General features: G+C 39.1%; 3 protein-coding genes across 3 annotated transcripts; 1 reads left to right on the top strand and 2 right to left on the bottom strand.

The window, feature by feature from the left end:
- The first annotated feature begins 700 nt into the window (after positions 1–700).
- Positions 701–5,089, top strand: sys1 (SYS1 golgi trafficking protein). Its single transcript, XM_023287163.3, has 4 exons — positions 701–857; positions 3,191–3,453; positions 3,546–3,613; positions 3,964–5,089. The coding sequence occupies exons 2-4, from the start codon at positions 3,292–3,294 to the stop codon at positions 4,202–4,204; spliced, it is 471 nt and encodes a 156-aa protein (XP_023142931.1). The 5' UTR covers positions 701–857; positions 3,191–3,291; the 3' UTR covers positions 4,205–5,089.
- Positions 5,090–6,568: 1,479 nt separating this feature from the next.
- On the bottom strand, positions 6,569–11,749 carry LOC111579756 (neuritin-like). The gene is made up of 3 exons (XM_023287166.3): positions 11,432–11,749; positions 10,381–10,534; positions 6,569–9,696 (listed from the first exon to the last, which is right to left on the bottom strand). The coding sequence occupies exons 1-3, from the start codon at positions 11,481–11,483 to the stop codon at positions 9,468–9,470; spliced, it is 435 nt and encodes a 144-aa protein (XP_023142934.1). The 5' UTR covers positions 11,484–11,749; the 3' UTR covers positions 6,569–9,467.
- An 875-nt stretch (positions 11,750–12,624) lies between these two features.
- On the bottom strand, positions 12,625–18,506 carry LOC111579749 (translocon-associated protein subunit alpha-like). Its single transcript, XM_023287151.3, has 9 exons — positions 18,346–18,506; positions 17,034–17,155; positions 16,851–16,944; positions 16,494–16,621; positions 15,926–16,060; positions 14,761–14,837; positions 14,096–14,174; positions 13,755–13,848; positions 12,625–13,594 (listed from the first exon to the last, which is right to left on the bottom strand). Exons 1-9 carry the CDS (start codon positions 18,413–18,415, stop codon positions 13,530–13,532), a joined length of 864 nt encoding a protein of 287 aa, XP_023142919.1. The 5' UTR covers positions 18,416–18,506; the 3' UTR covers positions 12,625–13,529.

The following is an 18,506-nucleotide window of genomic DNA, read 5'->3' as shown; positions in this document are numbered from 1 at the left end:
TCCGCTCCAAACTGGAAGTGGGAGGAGAAAAGTAATAAATAGGATAAGGGGGAAGACAGAGTGTTTGATCCGTTTTATACTGGATGACGACGAGGCCACAGTGTTTGACGCTGTTTTTCACAGCCGGATTGCATAACTAATGCATTGTTTGCGGCATACTTTCAGGATGACAGCCACTTTGGTTCTGATTAGTGGCATTCCCTGATTATTGCTGCAACTGTGTTTCAACAGATTTTTAGTTAGTCACTGATCTCCCTGTACCTGTTTCCTTTTTTTGTTGTTTTTTGTGAAGTCTCATAATCAAATAGTCTGTTCCTCTAGCTTTGTTTTTCTATGTGATGCCAAAAAACTGGGAACGTTATGGTGATTACAGGTCATTTTTAAACTGTGTTCATGCAATCAGACTATATGAAAATCATATTTGTAGTCGATTTAATAAAGTTTATTATTACAAACGTTTGCAACCAACTGGAAAATAAAATAGGAAGATTTTCAAAATAAAAGTTACTCACGCAAAGAAATTCCCTTTACATTCACAGTTAGGAAAAACAGCCAGTGTGTAATGGGTAGCATATATTTTTAATAAATATAAAAACTTTTTTGGACTTGATTCCCTCGCAAAGAAGTACATTAACAGGACGAGCAGTGCGGGTGTATTTTACATTGAAAATCTCCGGGAGTTTTCCCTCCGGGTCAGCGCTGTGTTTTCCGTGTTGTTAACAAGTTTAGCCACTTCACCGCTAAATACATCCACAATACAAGGCCCAGCTGACAAAAACGGAGCTTTAAACGCTATAAACATCAAAAAGGACTGTTGTTAATGCCGCAGCCTGAAGTATTTTTCATCTACCGGTCAGGTCTGTGTCATGTGTGTCTCAGTTTTGTGGAAACAGTTCACTTTAAAATGATGCTAACATTGTCGATGGTTACATCCTGTGTTGTTTCAACTTACTGCGAAACTATAAAGATACGCCGGTGTTGATAGCACTTCTATTTTGGCCTTTTTATTTGTAGTTAAGCTGAATGTTACAGTGAGATTTGAGTAGTTTAGTCGATAACCAAACGGCGTTAGACGGTGTGACTTTCGCTTCTGCTAATCTTAAGGGTGTGTTGTTGGACAGCTAAGCTACCTGTGTGCTGCTCTGGGTTTAACTGTAGCCACATGTACTCAAGGTACCATCACTTCTCCACACTTTCATCCCATGCACTGCTCATGGACTGGCTCAGCATTTATTTCTAGCAGGAGGCAGTGGTTGTTATTTTATTCAGAGTCGAGGTAAGCCATGTCTTCATACAGAGGTTTAGGCTTGCAGTAAATGTCCCATGTTGTGCCCATTTCAGCCAATAATGTCTTTCAGTCTCCAGCTCAAAAGAGCACAAAATGCTATTCATACCATGACGGCATGACACCTGGTTTTAACCCAGCTCTGTGTCCACTGAGATGGTGCAGCCCACGCTCCCTTCAGGAAGAAGACTCTCTCTGCTTCTGTGATTGACAGCTGACACAGACGTGAATGAGTTTGTGAGACTAGGACTTTCTATCGCGTCTAACTTTCTCCCTAGAGACAATTTGACGCTTAAATGCTGCAGAATTCACAACTGATATTTTTAAGTTGTGTATTGCGAGTTAGTCAACGTTACGGTTTTAAAATCAGAAGTTGAATTGTACAAAACAGCAGCTTGGAAATGGCTATGAAGTGACTGCCAGCCAACATGTAGTCTTAATGGGTAGCGTTCAGTCACTATTTTATGCTTGTACCATTGTCTGACAACAGAAACAGAGAGTGTGTAAATTAAAAGAGCTTTATTGGGAGTTCAGCTGTCACCACAGACAGTAGGAGAGAAATTAACAGATATAAACACTGGCTGAGTGTAGGTTTCACTAAAGCACAACAAGTGATGTGACAACACAGTAACCCACCCAGTCTTTGTTTATTGTGATTACAATTATAGAGGGATATAGAGCTGCATCTGAGGGAATAGATTTTATCTCCAAACCTTTATAATCCCGTTGAATGAAGTCATGCAGTTACAACAGGCAAACTGTAAGCATAATTTAGTTGGTGATGCAGAAAAGGCATTAATATGTTCATGTGCTTTGTCCTGATTAACTGCCAAGACAGTTTTACACTGCTGGTACTGCACCTAAGAACACAGATTAAAAAATGTATTAGTCTATTAGTATTTATCACAGAAAATATCCAATCAGTCACAATAATTTCACTTTGATTTGGCCAAAAACTTCTCCACAAAGATTTCCACAGATTCTTAATTACAGGACAGTGTCAGACCCAGGACAATTACAGGACAGTGTCAGACAGTGTCAGACCCAATTTTCTGACTATCATGTTTAGATGTAGATCTAATGAACAGCTTCCACCACAGAAATAAGCGACTGTTGTAGAACAGTTACATTAATGTACATTAGTAATTTTTAACAATTTTTCTAGCAGTATTTCTCTCTTGCATCATTTACAGTAAATTCACTTTTTAGTGAGACAAATGTTTAGGTTCTGTACAGCTCTCTATTATGATAACCTGTTACTGTTTACTGAAGTAGGTGGCAAACCGTTGGTCCATTTTGTGCAGAAGAAAAGTCAAATGACGCATCAAATGCCCCATTTTACATAAGCCCATACAGCACCTGATAAAAAAGTCTGGGTTAAGCAAGAAAGCTGATAACCACCATGATACCCAGTATCTCTGACTGGTGTTTTAGGCTTTGTGGAGCCAGCTTATGCAAAATTTTTCTTCAAAGTTTACATTTACCCTTTTGAAAAGAAAAAAAGGACATGGTTGTATTGATTGCATTCTTGTTCCGTCAATAATGATTAGTATTTGCTGACTATGTAGGGAAAGGACAGTTTGTCTTGCTTTAACCAATTTCACATTAAAAAGCGCCGACATAAATATCTTAAAAATTTTAAATGTCATTCCTTAAGTAAAACGAAATAAAAGTGATTGCATCTTACTACATTTTTCAACAGTACAGCTCATTGTAATTACTGGTTAACTTTCCTGGGTTACTTCATGGAACATCCATAATTGTAATAATTGTATTGCATGTTCTAAGAGCTACGATCCTACAATTATCGCTCTGTTTCCGTCTATTAAACATTTAGCTAGGAATCAAAATCCAAGATTTGAAGTAATCAATGCTTTTTATTAAACGTAACTTTTTGCATTTCAGACTTTGAGATCACACACAGGTCAGTCTAGATGGACCTGCTGGTCACAGCTGGGCCCAGTTCTTAACATCCTTTGGGCCTGTACGAGTAACATCAGTCAGCGATGGCCAGTCACTTTCGTAGCTACATCTGGGACCCGGTCCTCATCGTGTGTCAGATTGTGTTGATGCAGTGTATCTACTACAGCTTCTTGGGCCTGTGGTTGGCCGGAGTGGACAGCCTTGTGCAAAGTGGTCGCTCACTGGACCAGATCTTCAGCTATGAAGTGAGTTCTAACATATTCTATCTGTGTAACCAATTCTGTGTCATGTTATTGTGCACTAAAGTGGTATTTACATTTTTGCTCTGTGTTGACAGCTTCTCGGTTTTGCAACCGTGCAAGGCAGACTCTCGATGATGGCATTCATCTTGAACTCTCTTACATGGTGAGAAATGTTTTGCTTCTTTTCTCTGAACATACATTAACATCCGATAGATAGATATATAGATAGATAGATAGATAGATAGATAGATAGATAGATAGATAGATACTTTATTCATCCCCTTGGGGAAATTCCAGAAAGAAAGCTGTAGGCCCTCTTAATATCTTGTAGTTGATAAAATATTCACTGTTTTACCGCTAAACATTTATATAAGTTGGCTACACATTTTTGAAAAGGCCATTTATTCACACAGGATAAAAATATTTTATCGATTTTATGTGTAGCATCATGAACATACAGACCCTATAACATGACATGACTGACATGACTTTTCTGTGTCATTTATGCTGCAGTGCTCTTGGTCTGTGGTTCTTCATCCGCAGAGGGAAGCAGTGCCTGGACTTTACTGTCACTGTGCACTTTTTCCATATGATCGGCTGCTGGATCTATAACGCTCATCTTCCAGCCGCCTTGTCCTGGTGGCTCGTCAATGTAGCCTGCATGGCGTTGATGGCTGTAATTGGCGAGTACTTGTGCATGCGGACTGAGCTCAGGGCAATTCCAGTCAATACTGGACCCAAATCTAACCTGTGAACTTTCTTTGACACCACGGTGAAAGTTTGTGGAAGGTTTACCCTTGAGGAACTTGCTGAGGAAGCTTTTCCACAGGAAAAACAAAGGAACATTACCTTTTGTCAGCATACATGTTGAACTGTCATGCATCTTCTTACCAAGTGATTCACTAGATGGATTCTATTTATTCATAGCTGCCCATTAAATGTTGGACAGTATTAACTCTGTAGCATATTAAGATGCTTGTTTTAATGCGTTTGAACGCAAATGTCAGTTTACAGTCTTCTCTAAACCCAATGACTATGGATGTGATATTTGTCTTACTAATTAAATTGTTATGATCAAATTCAGTACATTCACGTAAGCATCGCATTCCCTCGCTTTAAGATATTTTAAAGCACTTTTCCTCTGTCTTTTCATTGCATTGCTGTGTTGGCAAACACTTGAACAGAAAACACTGCAGTCTGGGGACATCAGTGTGCAAAGTTACATTTCACAGCTTTGGTCCTTTCCTTTTGCTCCTAAAACTAAATATTTGGGTAAAAAGTCAATAGTTTTCTGCTTCGCAGCACATTGTTGAAGTTAAATTTGTACTTTTGGTCTCGTTACATGCCTTTGTTGTCAAGCTTGTACAGCATATTGCACAGCTAGCGTTGTTTGGTTCTGTCTCTTTTTGTCCTGATGTATTGTGCAGTTTGGCCACTAAGGGGACAGTCTGTCAGCCGCCAGCTGTGTTCTGACAGCAGGCTGTGTCTTTTACTGAAAATTGCTGCTTGAAATGATACGACGTGAAAAGTCCTCAGATGTGCAGCACTGAAGGTTTCTGGAACACTGTCAGCTTCTTTAATTAGTGATGGATTCTAAATCTCTTGTGTAAATAAACTGCTTGTTATCTTGAAATTGTTAGAGCTCCTGTAACGCGCATCCTTTCATTGTGCATGGAAGATCAAAACCTCTGCAGCTTTGATTGTGTGGATTATGCAGTGTCATGTTTTAAGTCAGGTTTCTCTGTGGTGTAAGTGCATAATTATGCTGCAGGGGATGATATTTGTAGAAATAGATGAACATTTAGGGAGACGCCTCCCTGAGTCACGCCCTCTCTTTGTTAGAATTAGATAAGATCATCTCTGATTTGTCACATTTAAACACAGGATCCAAGAAGGCATTGGAACAATTTATTTGTTACAGGTAATATTTGTAGTTGGATTGATGAATGAATGGATAAATGTTTTTTTTCTATGCACATGGAGGTAACAAATACACAAAAACAGAGTTAACACAGTTACAGATTTAGTCTAAATGCCAGAGCTGACAGTAGTTGAACCGTACTGGAATTTCAATGTTATTAATCCAAAACAACCATGAGACAATAATCACTGGTGAGATGTGAACTCTGTCAAACAACAGAAACAGGTTCAATAGTCTATTTTTTTAACTCACAAAGATTTTGAAGGAAAGGGGCTTTGTAGGCTAAAAGAGATGGAGTTTTACAACCTCCTGGGTGTGTCCTTTGACAGGTTGACAGGCATAATACAGAGTTAGGAGTGGTGAGTTCAGGTAAGGAGAGATTCTCCAACTTGTGATTTTAACAAGAGCGTCATCAGTCCATTCATTTATTCTCAGAACCTTAAAGACAGATTTTCCCCAAATTCATATGTTTAACCTGATAGCTGCTCTTTCTAAGCCATTGTCATTATTTATACTAATGGCTGCTCTGAAAGATTTCACATGCGATGCCACCTTTGTGTTCTGTAACAATACATATTATTATGTATTTAAATACAAAGAAGTGGAGAGATGGACCTATTATTGTCAATAAATTCTCTGATTTGTTTCTGGTGCAGAAACGCCACCAACAAAGTGTATGTATTTTGTCATTCCTCCTTTCAAAAGATTTGCATTTAGAATGTTGCCACCAGAGCATATGAAGTCTGATATTTTATCCGTATGCAGTTTAGTAAAACACGACTGGCTCATGTTGATCAGAAAAAAGGTAAATCTTGGACAAGAAACTGTAGGTGAAAAAATAATTGGCCATTATGCTTCAGATGTCAAAGATAGGTCCTCTAATGAGAGACGCATCGCAAGCTTGTCTTCACTTCTCCAAAGGTTTTCCACCCCAGGCCATGATCACTCATTTTCTCCCGACCACTGGCTCTGCAGGAAGAGTCCAGGTGGAAAGAAGCAGATGGGAGAGCGCTAACGAGTTCAAAAATGCTAGTTGTAGTCCTCATTACCAACACTTTACCTCAGGGTAGACTAAAAACAGAAACTTTAGTAAATGAATTGTACAACACTGGACTTTCTGCATCGATTAAACCCCCCCGACTATTTGCAGATCTGTGCAATCCCTTATTCTGCAGAAGGTGATGCACACACACACTGTAAGTTTCAAACGTGGTACTTTATTATTACAAACACATCTCCATATATTGCTTTATACAGTCTTGTAAATAGTGTACTTTTTATGAGTAAACTGAAAAACCACATGGACACTGGACTTGTTTTTACATTCAGGAGTTCTTCCCATGTTTAAACTGTCATTAGGGTACATTGTTATGGCGTAATGATCGCAATCATTTTCATGCTTTCTTCGGCTGCATACGAATGGATAAGAGTCCCCGTTTGAGAAGTGACTGTACGTATTGCTCATGCTTTGAGGACATCACAACTGTCTTTGTATCGTCACCGCCACACACACAACGGATGAAATAAGTAGAAACAACTACAACAAACATGCTAATGGGGTTAAGGGAGGAGGTCATGTGTGTGGATCATACATCTGCATAATGGAGGATGCGGTACACTGACGAGCTAGCCTAGCTTCATGCACAGACCAAGACCACTGTACACTTTGTCCAAAGTAAAAACTAACAGACTGCCGATTTTCTTGAAGCACTGCCACATAAATTCTCATGCATTTGTGATAAAATAGATGACAGAAAATATTCAGGACCACAGGAATTATCCATGTTTTTGATGATTTCTGTTACAACCATTAGCATGAAGTAAATATGCAAATGGTGACACAGTTTCGGGAAAAAAAAACACCAGATCAACACATGATAATGAAAACAAATAGATGCTATTGCTCCTTTAGTATAATGCGCTGTGAACCGAAGGGAGTGTTATTGTAGTGAGAGGGAAAACATTGGACTTTTGTCATGGTTTCATAAAAGATCTTTCCAATTAGTGATAAATCACATGGTTTAGTTGTTAAATTAGTCAAATCTTACACAAACTGCAGCACTCGTACTGATTTCACTGTGCTTTTCTTTCTTTTTGTTGCCTTTGAAGTTTGTAGGTTTTGGGTAAAATACAGCTTAAGTTTCTCCACTTTGTATGCATGTAGCACCGTTTGAAATCTGAAATTTGATCAGTGTAATAATAATAATAATGCAATCCAATGGTAGATCTTTGAAATACAAATCATGCAAAAGTTTTAGATAATTTACAAAAATTAGCCATTGTTTTGGTATTGCATTTAATCCATATATCGTTAGCGATTAAAAATTCTTGTCTGAACTGAAATCTGCTTTAAATTTGCCAATTTATTAGGTGCAAATAGCAACAGAATACTGAGGTGTTTTGGAGAGGTGTTGATCTGTTTTGTTGCATTTTATTGACAGGTTATTTCTAATATTTTGTCCGCCCTGTTTATATCAATGAAGGTACACTAAATTATAGAGATTCCTCTCTTTATAATGGAATACAGTTCAATAGTTTAAACTAAATGTTGCATACAACATGTAATAATTGTCCAATAGCACCAAGTGTGGGCTAGTTTTTTTTTTATTATATTGTGCTGCATTATGACATGATGTGTTTTTAGTGTTCCCCGTGTCCAAATACTTGGAATTAAAATTTTGGTAACATGAATATTTTCACAGCACTGAACATTCACACTTTAGGTTTTCTTTTTCCACGAACAGGTCAGAAACCTAAAGAGAGCTATGAGTGAAATGAAACATGGGTTGAGTGAGACGCAGGCGTCAGATGTCGGTTTTTGGTGTCTTTATAGCAGCCGTGCAACATCAGCCACAGAGAGCTGAAGTGTCGTAAGGGAAAAGGGATCGAAAGTTGTGTACAAGTTGCTTGATTGTCACTTAACTACAACATTTAATAGCATTTAGAACAAAATTAAAGGGGCATTTCGCATAATAGTACATTTAAATATTGTTTAGTTGTGGTTCAATCAGTTCAGTCAGATAAATGTCTGATTTGGTAGTTTTTCACAATCAAATCTTAACAACAGTTTCGGATAGTTAATTGTTTTTCGGTGAAGTGCCCCTTTAATGTTTTCTTGTATTATGATGGACAATTACATAATGATGGCTTGGCTGTATTTATACAAACTCACTGGAAATTAAGATAAGTGTCTCGGTGCTAATGTACACTGTAGCTCTTGATTAAAGAAGCAGTTTGACATTTTGACCCTTGTGACAGCCTGATGCGCTCATGTCTGTACACTACATATGAAGTTACAGTCAGCAACCTAACAAAAAGACTAGAAATGGGGGAAACAGCTGGACTGACTCTGAGTGAGGGTATCAAAATCGACTTGCCAGTACATCTAAACTTCACAAATCAACATTGTATATCTGTACAAAAGTGTAAAAATGACACTGTGTGATTTTTCTTGGAGCCACATTCCAGGCTAAGCTGACTGGCTGCTGAGTGTAGCTTCATATTTCCTGATCAGACGTGAAAACCTGCCGGCCAGAATGTCAAATTATTCCTTTAACCATCATGATAAAATCAGATAATGCATGGAACGGGGTGGACACAATAACGGAAACACCCTACTGTGTATGATGAAACCACAAGTACCATTAAAATCTCCTCTAAGGTAGTATACATTGAAGGCTGTGCTGGATCGTGTCCGACTGTGCAGATATATGTGATAGTGTGTCCACCCCTTGTATAGTGAACCAGAGCCTTAGGTGTCTGTCGTGGACTGATCACACTTTGATCACACTGTAACTGAAATCCCATAAGTACATTTGCTTTAATCTGCCTGAAATGACAAATCGGAAATGTAATTTTCTCTCCACTGCTCCACCAGTTTCTCGACATGAGGGAAGAAAAAGCTGGAGAGTGTTTGAGAGGATTTCAAACATTATTCATCACAGGAAATATTGATTATCTTGCCTCAGACATCTGTGGCTCTGTGTCAAGATATTCCCTCAAAACACTTGTCCCTCTTAAATCCTTGGCTTTAAGTTTGAACTCGGGAGGGGAAGGCCTCCTCACCCCTCCTGTCCCCTCACCCCTTACTCTTCATCTATACAGTGGACCAGCTGGGCCCAGTCATGGCCACCATCAGCGGCAGGGTGAGAGCAGCGAGAGGCGAACTTATGCTGGGAGAGGAGCTGGGGCTGCACAGATCAAACAGACTTCCCTGGAAGCGTATCTTCCTGGAGTCCTGCCTCAGAGTCTCCCAGATGGAGCTGACTTCCTCCTGACAGTCAGACAGCGCTGTGAGGGCACATGTGTGGAAAGCTTCCCAGTGGCTGTGGCAAACACAGGATCATCAGATCAACGCCTCGTCTGACATTTCACTCGCAATTCATCCCCACAACAGCATGCAGACATGCGATGGCTGTCGTAGATGAACTCACTTGCCAATAATCTATCACTCAGATGATGGCTTCAAGGAAGTCAAACTGAGCTTTAATTACCATGGCAACTGCATTAGAGAGTGAAACAATATCACAGATGATATTACAAGTGGGCAATTTTCAGCAGAAGGCCTAAGTGTAAATCTTTGTCTTCAATATAGCGTGCCGGGGTTGTAAGGGTGCGTGCAGTAACAATGACAAAAAACGTCCCCAGAATTTCATTACTGCTGCAGCGAAAGTCATAAATTATTTAGTACAATGGCTCAGTGTCTCAGCACCATTCATTTCTCTGTTCTCCCTCTGAGATTGTGGCATCTGCTCTTTTCTCTACAGTATTTTCTTATGAGATGCATATCTCATATCTTTATTGCTGCACTCAATCACACATTATTCCATAACCTACCAGCAGAATTGAAATACAGTTTTGTGCACAATCCCATAGATCACTTTTTTTGTGTGTGTGTGAATATTTTTATTCAAGCCATCAAGGCAGCTGGTTCAAATAAAAAGACTAGCTCTACTGGGAGTCTGTGTGCACAAATGGATGCTCTCTTCTACTGCGAAAGTTATTATCACCTGCACACCGCCGCCACTCCCCTCTCGCTGGTCACGTTCTCCTGGTAGTTGTCCATGCTCTCTCCCAGCTCCAGGACACAATCGGAAAAGTCCTTGTAAATGTTCTCACACCTCACATCTGCAGAGACTCCTGACGCCATGAGGGACAGGAATACTGCAAAACAGAGACAGGAGGAGAGGTTTCTTCACTATGTGAACTACAAATAGACAAGACTGAAATAGAAATCAGCATCTAATGGAAATCTGGCATATGTCCACAGGAAGAGTGCAAGCAGAGTAATCAAATGTCACTGATGCTTTAGCAAAAAAAAAGCAGGTTGATTCAATCTGCTGGTAGGATTTCAGACCATCTCCACACTCCTGATAGAAGCTTTAAACCCTCATAATGCAACTTTTGAGCAATAAAATCAATAAAAATAAGATTAATAGGCTTTACCTATTATTCAATTTCTTTATAAGCTAAAAATTATTTTTAAAAATGAACTTAAAGATTTTGTTGTCCTGCCATCTGAACTTCACTTTGGACAGATGTCAGTAGGCGGCAGGCTGGGAAGCAGATGTCACCACAGAGAACAGTCTTGACCACTGCCGCCCATACATTTCTTCCACATGGAGTGCAAAGCTCTGGTCAATATTAAAATGATAAAATATGCCAATAATAAACTGCAAAATTCTATGGAGGGATGAGGCCAATATGCACCACTAGATATGAGTGGACTTTTAGAATAAATGAACAAATTCCTGTTTTCCCTCCTTTTTCCCAGTGTTTCATTTCCAAAAAGCTTGCACACTAAGTATAGACGCCCAGAATCTGTCGTCGCTGGCTGTACTACAAGCACTTGGCCGTGGTACAGGTCTCATAACCATCATGCAACACTCATGGAGATAAATAAAGATAACAGTCACAGCATCGACATTATGATGCAAGAAGATAAAGAAACAAAAAAAATTTGAAAAAGAAGAAGAAGATGCAAGACAGCTTTTCTATGTCAAACCATCCCAAGTGGCTCGCAGCAGAAACAACGAGAGCGGCTCCAGATAGATCTCTTACCCAAAGCAAAGGCAAGAATCCCTCCGATCTTCGTCGACATGAAAAATCCCATATCATCCCATTTCAAGCCAGGCGGAGGGCGCGGGATGCTGCCGATCGAGGCGCTCGGAGACGGGAAGAGAAGAAGCGGCAGGAGCTGAGTCACCCGGAGCTGATTAGCTGCCCATTATTAATGTGGATCAGTGATTGAGCCGCCGATAAACACTTGGTAGGTGTGTGCACAGTATTTCCCTGCTCCGGCCGACTGCTGACGTTACCTGCCCCCCGGCGGGCGCTGAGCTCATCTTCCCCTCCTCAGCGCCGGACAGCGGAACCACCGCGCAACGCTCCTGCAACCTTCACGGAGCGTCCAGGACCATCAGTCACACACTTTACAGACTTTATAGGCTCACATCTTGTCTGAGAGCATCATTTCTAGTTTAGTTCATGTAAATATATGAGTTATGCAATTTTTTTCGTTAATTTAACTTGTCTCTAGATAATTAAACCTTGAGTTTTACTAGTGTAACTGCACTGTAAAATATAAAGACATGTAGTCTAATCAGCTCATCTTTTCTTGTTTATGCAAATATATGAGTTTTGCTCATTTCTAGTTCATTGAACTTGTGCTTGCTTCAGATAAAAACAAACTCTACTGGGAATCTGAATTCCCTCTCCTACTGCGAATTATTGCATTTTTCTATAAGTTACTGAATTTAATAGACTTTTCAGTACCCGATATTTCACTGAAACTAAATTTTAATACAAGTTTTATTAGCATGAAAACACTGTAAATATCATACGGGTCAATAAGAAAAAAAAGTATATCTACTAGCAAATAAGTCACTCTCTGTACCTGTTTCTCAAACTGAATGACACATTCTCATTATTATATTATTGTTTGGCAAACCTCATTTCATAACCAATATTAAATAATTCTGAAATGCTTGTGGTAAGTTTATGCTGTTTTCCTTCTGGCTCCAGTCTGTTTTCTACATTTAGCCTGACCTGCTGTGCACTGCATGACTGTCTAGGTTACCGTTGCTTAGCCTTGATTATTTATTTATTAGTTAACATTTCCTCAAATGACACCATCCATTGATGTCATTTTAATTGCAAACAGTAGATTGCATCAACATTACTGCAGAAGGCACAAGCTGCTGGAAAATGCAGATGACAGCAGTATAACAAGAGAGCTACTAAGACAACATTCATTTAGTTCACCATTTTATTGTTTTAAAAAGGTGTTTTATCACAAATACTGGCATATAACCTGAAAGACCAGATCATTAACACCCAGTAGAGTGTCTGCAATTCTTCACCAAGTTCTTGCAACAGTAAGGTGAAAAAAAAAACCCTGGTAAATGAACCTGCAGAAATGTTGAGAGAACACTGTTTAATGTTTGTTGCACTTGCAGCTGCCATTGCACCACTCTGGAACTAACTTTTCCTTGAAACGAAAGCTTTACAAACCTCAGGCCACATGCGGAGGGTATCGGTGGGAGATTTTTCAATTAAATAGCATCTATTGTTTTCCTAAAATTAAGGCTTTGCAGGACAACACAAATGCAGTTTACAGATAAGGCACAGTGGTGTTTAGATGACAGAAATGATAGGGATTCATCTCATTCTCAAAACAACATAGTTTGAAGTCATAAATCCCATTTTATCCAATAATGCAGATAACTAACCTCTAAATAAAAACATCAATAAAATCAAACACAATTACGACCTCACAGCATTCATATGGATAAATTCAGCTCTCTTCTAGAGGGCAGTTTGTACCGCATCCCTTTCAGTTTTATTTGGTATATTTCTATCACCTTTCATACACAATGATAAAAAAAAGGTCCCTAAAATGAACAGTTCAGTCCCGTTAGTGTTGAAATTTGTTGCACTCTAACAAAAGCAGTGGAGTGTCCAGGACGCTCTGTGGTCGTGATAATGCAGGAACATCAGACTGAGAGGCAGAGATCCTGGCAAACATCTTGAATTCACTGCTCGGGCTGAAAACTGAATTCCAGAAATGTTGATCCTTTCAAAATGGGAACTGTATAAGTGTAGTGAGGAGCTCTGAGAGTCTGACAGACAGCATGATGACGGATGGAAACAGACAAATTTACTGATCTGCTCCAGCTGCCCTCTTGGTTCGTTTCCTTGGAGATGTTTTAGGAGAAGCCTTGTCTGTAAGACAAGATGCAAAGATCAGATACTGTAGGCTGTTGGAGTTATAACAGCAATATAACTAAAAGGTCACATTATCAAACCAGTAAAAAGAAAGTGATATTGAGTCAAGTAAAATGATTCAGAGCTGTATTACTCATGAGGATAAAAATGAACATACTCATGACATTGAGAGTCTCCTGAGGAATCCAGCTGATGTCCACATCACTAATCCCACCGGTGCCCTTCTCTATTTTCACAGGAAGCCTCTTTTTCTGCAAAACACAGGTTAGAAGTCAACAAGACATCTCATTTTTAATCTGTGTCATCCATTACCCTGCTACAATCTGAATACATTTGTTTGGGCAGAGGGGGAGTGCATCATTTGACTTCACACATACACATTTATTTATATTCGCATTGCTATCACAAAAGAGGATTTTTGATTTCATCCTCCATGGTCATGTGTACACCAAATATGTTCACATGAAAACAGAGAAGATGAAAAGACAAACACCGTACCGTCCTCGACTCCAGGGCCTGGTATAAGCCAAAGAGCATGAGGGACACCAGTCCAACCAGGAACACGTACATGAACACTCTGCAAACACAAACACGATTATTTCATACACAAAGCCCAAAGAGCCCATTAAAAACAGCAAATTGCTCATTATTATCTTCAGTTAAATTTGCAGCATTAAAACTAATCTGATAAATTTGCCCCTCGATTTGAGATTTTAGGCAGGAACACACTTTCTTTCACTTGCCTGGTTTGCTGCTGACAGTTTGTGTGTCTTGCACCAGCAGCACGATCCTGACAGCTAATCTCTTTGTGCCAATTTCACACCTCTTTTTACAGGTTTTTACATGTGCTGCGATAGTCTGGGAGAGCTGCTATTGTGAAGCCTCAGAGAACTGGATAGGCTTAAGGGACGTGACGAATAAATGAAAGGTTTGCAAAATAATCAGATTTATACATTATCTCCATTGAACTGAGACGCAGAAATTGGTTTAATACGTCCACCTACTGCCTCCTCTGGTTTAGGCATTTTGATGACACGCTGTTGCTTGCAGTCTTCCTTGCATTTTTGCAGTGAAATAATATTGAGAACTGCTTTAATTGCATTTTAATTTTTTGGAGGTATGCAGATGGGATAGAAAACAGACTCAGAGGAGGGAATCCTTACGTTTCTCCATCCAGTCCTTCTTCTTTCTCAGTGATGGTGACAGTCTGGTTGTAGATGGCAGTCTGGAACACGCTGCCCTGTAAATTGCAAACATCATAAGCAAATATTCTAAGTGAACAAGCAGCTTAAAATTTCAGTAAGTTCGAGGAGCTACCAACTTAAAATGACTCAACACTTGTTTATAGTGTGAAAATCGCAGTGAAAGCTCAGCGGGGAGAAATAATGACAGTAAGGTGCCACCAGTAATCCCAATTATACAAAAATGAGAAAAACGACAGAGCTGTTGACAAGCTGCTTTGCTGACGATGCCTTTGTCAGGTTTTAATATTCATGAATCATGAAAATTTTAGATGGGCTGTGAAAAATCTATCTGACAGTTACTGCCTAATATCATCAAGCAATGTTTTACCTCCAAAACTAGAATTACTGTTCCGTTGTAAGCTTACATCCACGTATGCTCAGACTCAGAGTATATGTAGTAAAGAGACTTAATGAAAAGTATGAGATCTATCTATCTATCTGGAAAATAAAGCTGATTCTGATACAAAAGGAAGGTGCATCTATGACATTAGATGATGCTTCAACTATAGATGTTGCAGCAAAGATAAATTCTAAAACATTGATGCTTCACACATGTCATGAACACTGACAGCACAGAAGCTCTACAGAATCACCTCCGTTTCAAGGTCGGCAACCAAATTTAGTGTCACAGATTCAGTATCAGATCAAATGTGAAATATGGTCATAAGTTAAGGTGCAGAATTACAGGCAGAATGGAGTTTTTGCAGAACAATACGAAACACAGTGACACTAACTTTTGACCTTTTTTTTTTACATTTAAATGTCATCAGTTCAATTTATTCTTTAAGACGTGTCTGAAATTTAGTCATAATTAGAGCGTTGATTCTTGGTCAAAAACGTATTTGGTGAGGTGACAGCAATCTTTGACCATCAAATTATAATCAGTTCATCTTCGAGTTCAAGTGACAGAAATTATCTTGAGGTGTTCCTGAGATTTTGCATTTATGAGAATGTGACAGATGACAAAAAAGAAAAAATGCCTCCAGTCACGGCATAAAAAAAAAATAAATCTACCTACACAGACATCAAGCATCAACTCCAACAACCAAACAAAAGATAAATCTGTAATTTCAACATGTTTTACCTCAGAGTCAAGATAGTTGAGGAGGATAACGAGACCAAATGGACGACCGGCCATGGGCTGAGCTGGGATGAAAGAGTACTCAAAGGAGGCCTGAGCCTGAGGCTGAACCACGGTGTTCAGGGGCAGAGCTGTGAACTATCAACACAAACATGAATAAATAACTGTTTTCTTTGACCCTGACACAGAAAATAGGCCCCAGTAGTATTTATAGTGTGAAGTGAAAGGAGAGAAAGCAACAAACAAGACCGGAGTTCACTAAATGTACGACAAACACAATCTGAGATTTCATGAAAATTAAATGAAAGAAGCACAATTGTAACAAATGCGATTTTAATTGTGCGTCTTTGATTTTATTGCACGTGTGAAGCTATCTTCAACCTCTGTATCATCTAGAAGAATATTTAAGGTATTGTCTCATGAAGTCACAGCCTCAACATATTTACACTTCATTTTTCACTGAGACATTAAAGATTAGAGGAACTTTTTCAAATCTCACAGTGTAAGTAAAACACCAAATGACTGCATCATTGACAAACTGGATAAAACACTGACTTCAGATCACACTTACATTCTGAATGTAGAACTGGAAGTCTTGGGGGTAACGGAAGGAGGCCTCCAATGACTGAACAGTGAAATCCTGACTTCCCTTGTTGGTGAAACCCACCAGGAACCTCACAATTTCATTTGCAGGAAACTCTAGATGTATCATGAACACAAAAAAACAAGACATGTAATTAAAAAACACACAAATAAGTATTAGATACACGAACAAAACTACAAAACTGCATCATGTGTAACTCCATAAAAACAGAAGCAGCTCAGAAAGTTGAATTCACTTTGTGATTGTGTTTTCTAAACATTAATCTCTTAGTTCAACAAATTGTAGAAGCTGAAGGCTGAATTTTAAAAAAAAAGCTACACAAACCTTCTCCCGTCGTGAAGATGATGGTCGTGTCGGCATCAGAGTGAGACGTTAACAGTTTATCAGCAGCTTCATCCGAGTCCTCTTCATCTCCTTCCTGAGGATCAACACAGCGTGACATTTTAACATGACCACCAGCGTGAGCAATCAGAGTTTTACTGCGCTGCTACGCGATTACAGACGTACCGAAGCTTGTATGTTATCCTCTTCAACGAGCACATCTTCATCGTCGTCATCCTCCTCATCTACTGCAGCATCTGGGTCCTCAACGATGTCCTCAGCAGAGTCCGAGTCTGCAGAGACGTGGCCTGAAAAGTCAGAAGACACAGCAGTGAATATGGGAGCTGGAAATACATACATTTCAGATGCTGCATTATAAGATTATACCATCTAGGATTTTAGTTATTATGACGCTGCTTGGTGTTAAAGTGGTCAGTGTAGTTTCTCAGCCAACAATGTTTGCACTTTTATCATTATTTGGTGATTATAAGCATTAACAGGTTTAGCTAAATGTTTTTATAGTGGGTAAATCTCTGAAATACATCAATTTATGTCTGTATTAAGATGTTTACATTGTTATTTTGTGGGGAAGAGCTCGGTATAAATGTGAAAATGACTGAAAACTGGATTTAACATGATCAAATAACACATATTTTGTAATACTCTGATCTACTATTCAGACCTTTACTGAAAAAACATCTAACTTAAATTGCTGATAGAGTCAGATCATCACTCAACGCTCAGAAAGCTCAACATATTGAGCAACCATGGCCAAAAGCAAAGGCAAATCAATGAGCAAATTAAATTTCTTCGTAAAAATGACGTTTTGAGTACATTAATCTGGTTTCTGGATTTGACGTTTTAATTTAAAAACGCTGAATAATTTTTCACACATTGTACTTAATGTTGATTCATTGAAATTGTTGTCAGGTTATCCCTCTGCCTGCAGACAAACTGGAAAATTTGTTAACAATTTATGAATAAATGAATGGCAGTCATTAAACAACCAAAAAAACTTCAATTTTAATGTATGTCAGCAGGAAAAAACAGCCGAAGAGAAACTAGAAAACACAAACATAAGTTCCCATCTTATCTATGGTGACGTGTCCCAGTAAAAGAGGGCCGTTAGCTTCGTGTTTCACCTCCAAACACCTTAAAACTTTAATTTAAACCACCTCCAACACTCTGAAAGGGAAATTAAACTGCACACTGCTCGTATGGGATTATTGCACTTTACAGGAATCAGCAGCTGTTTTCATATCCATTCATTTTCCCAGCAAACGCGACGAGCTACAACTTATTCCTCTTATTGCAGATGTAAAAATGAATAATTAATCTATATTTTCGTGTTAGTAGCAAAAGCAGCGGTGAGGAAAGTTGTGTGTGTTCAGCTGAGAGACTGTGCCACGTCAATGTGTTACTCTAATAACTTTTCACTGTTACCGAAGTACAGCGATCGGTTAAAACATCCGGTTAAAAGTGGAATAAAAACACTCACCAATGGATATGAGTCCGCAGGGGAAGGCCAGCAGGAACAGCAGCAGCAATTTGGATCCGAAATTGAACATTTTTGCAGACTTGAAGGCTGAAGTTAGTAACACATCAGCGTTTTAGGAGAAAGAGAAGGCAGCAGCCGAGCAGGAGGCGGGATAAGAGGAG

Source organism: Amphiprion ocellaris, chromosome 5 (assembly GCF_022539595.1).
Source record: "Amphiprion ocellaris isolate individual 3 ecotype Okinawa chromosome 5, ASM2253959v1, whole genome shotgun sequence".
NCBI classification, from domain to species: Eukaryota; Metazoa; Chordata; class Actinopteri; family Pomacentridae; genus Amphiprion; species Amphiprion ocellaris.
The sequence above is the reverse complement of the archived record's forward strand: the minus strand, read 5'-3'. Positions and strand labels throughout refer to the sequence as shown.

Bases quoted from the DNA above. Each gene is read 5' to 3' on its own strand.
- sys1 (XM_023287163.3), top strand. From the start codon at position 3,292: ATGGCCAGTCACTTTCGTAGCTACATCTGGGACCCGGTCCTCATCGTG. The intron at 3,454-3,545 runs GTGAGTTCTAAC...CTGTGTTGACAG, and splicing joins ACCAGATCTTCAGCTATGAA to CTTCTCGGTTTTGCAACCGT. The intron at 3,614-3,963 runs GTGAGAAATGTT...TTTATGCTGCAG, and splicing joins ATCTTGAACTCTCTTACATG to TGCTCTTGGTCTGTGGTTCT.
- LOC111579749 (XM_023287151.3), bottom strand. From the start codon at position 18,415: ATGTTCAATTTCGGATCCAAATTGCTGCTGCTGTTCCTGCTGGCCTTC. The intron at 17,156-18,345 runs GTGAGTGTTTTT...CTGACTTTTCAG, and splicing joins CTGCGGACTCATATCCATTG to GCCACGTCTCTGCAGACTCG. The intron at 16,622-16,850 runs GTTTGTGTAGCT...TGATACATCTAG, and splicing joins CATCTTCACGACGGGAGAAG to AGTTTCCTGCAAATGAAATT.
- LOC111579756 (XM_023287166.3), bottom strand. From the start codon at position 11,483: ATGGGATTTTTCATGTCGACGAAGATCGGAGGGATTCTTGCCTTTGCT. The intron at 10,535-11,431 runs GTAAGAGATCTA...TCTGTTTTGCAG, and splicing joins GATTCTTGCCTTTGCTTTGG to TATTCCTGTCCCTCATGGCG. The intron at 9,697-10,380 runs GTGATAATAACT...TGTTTGCCACAG, and splicing joins GGAGTGGCGGCGGTGTGCAG to CCACTGGGAAGCTTTCCACA.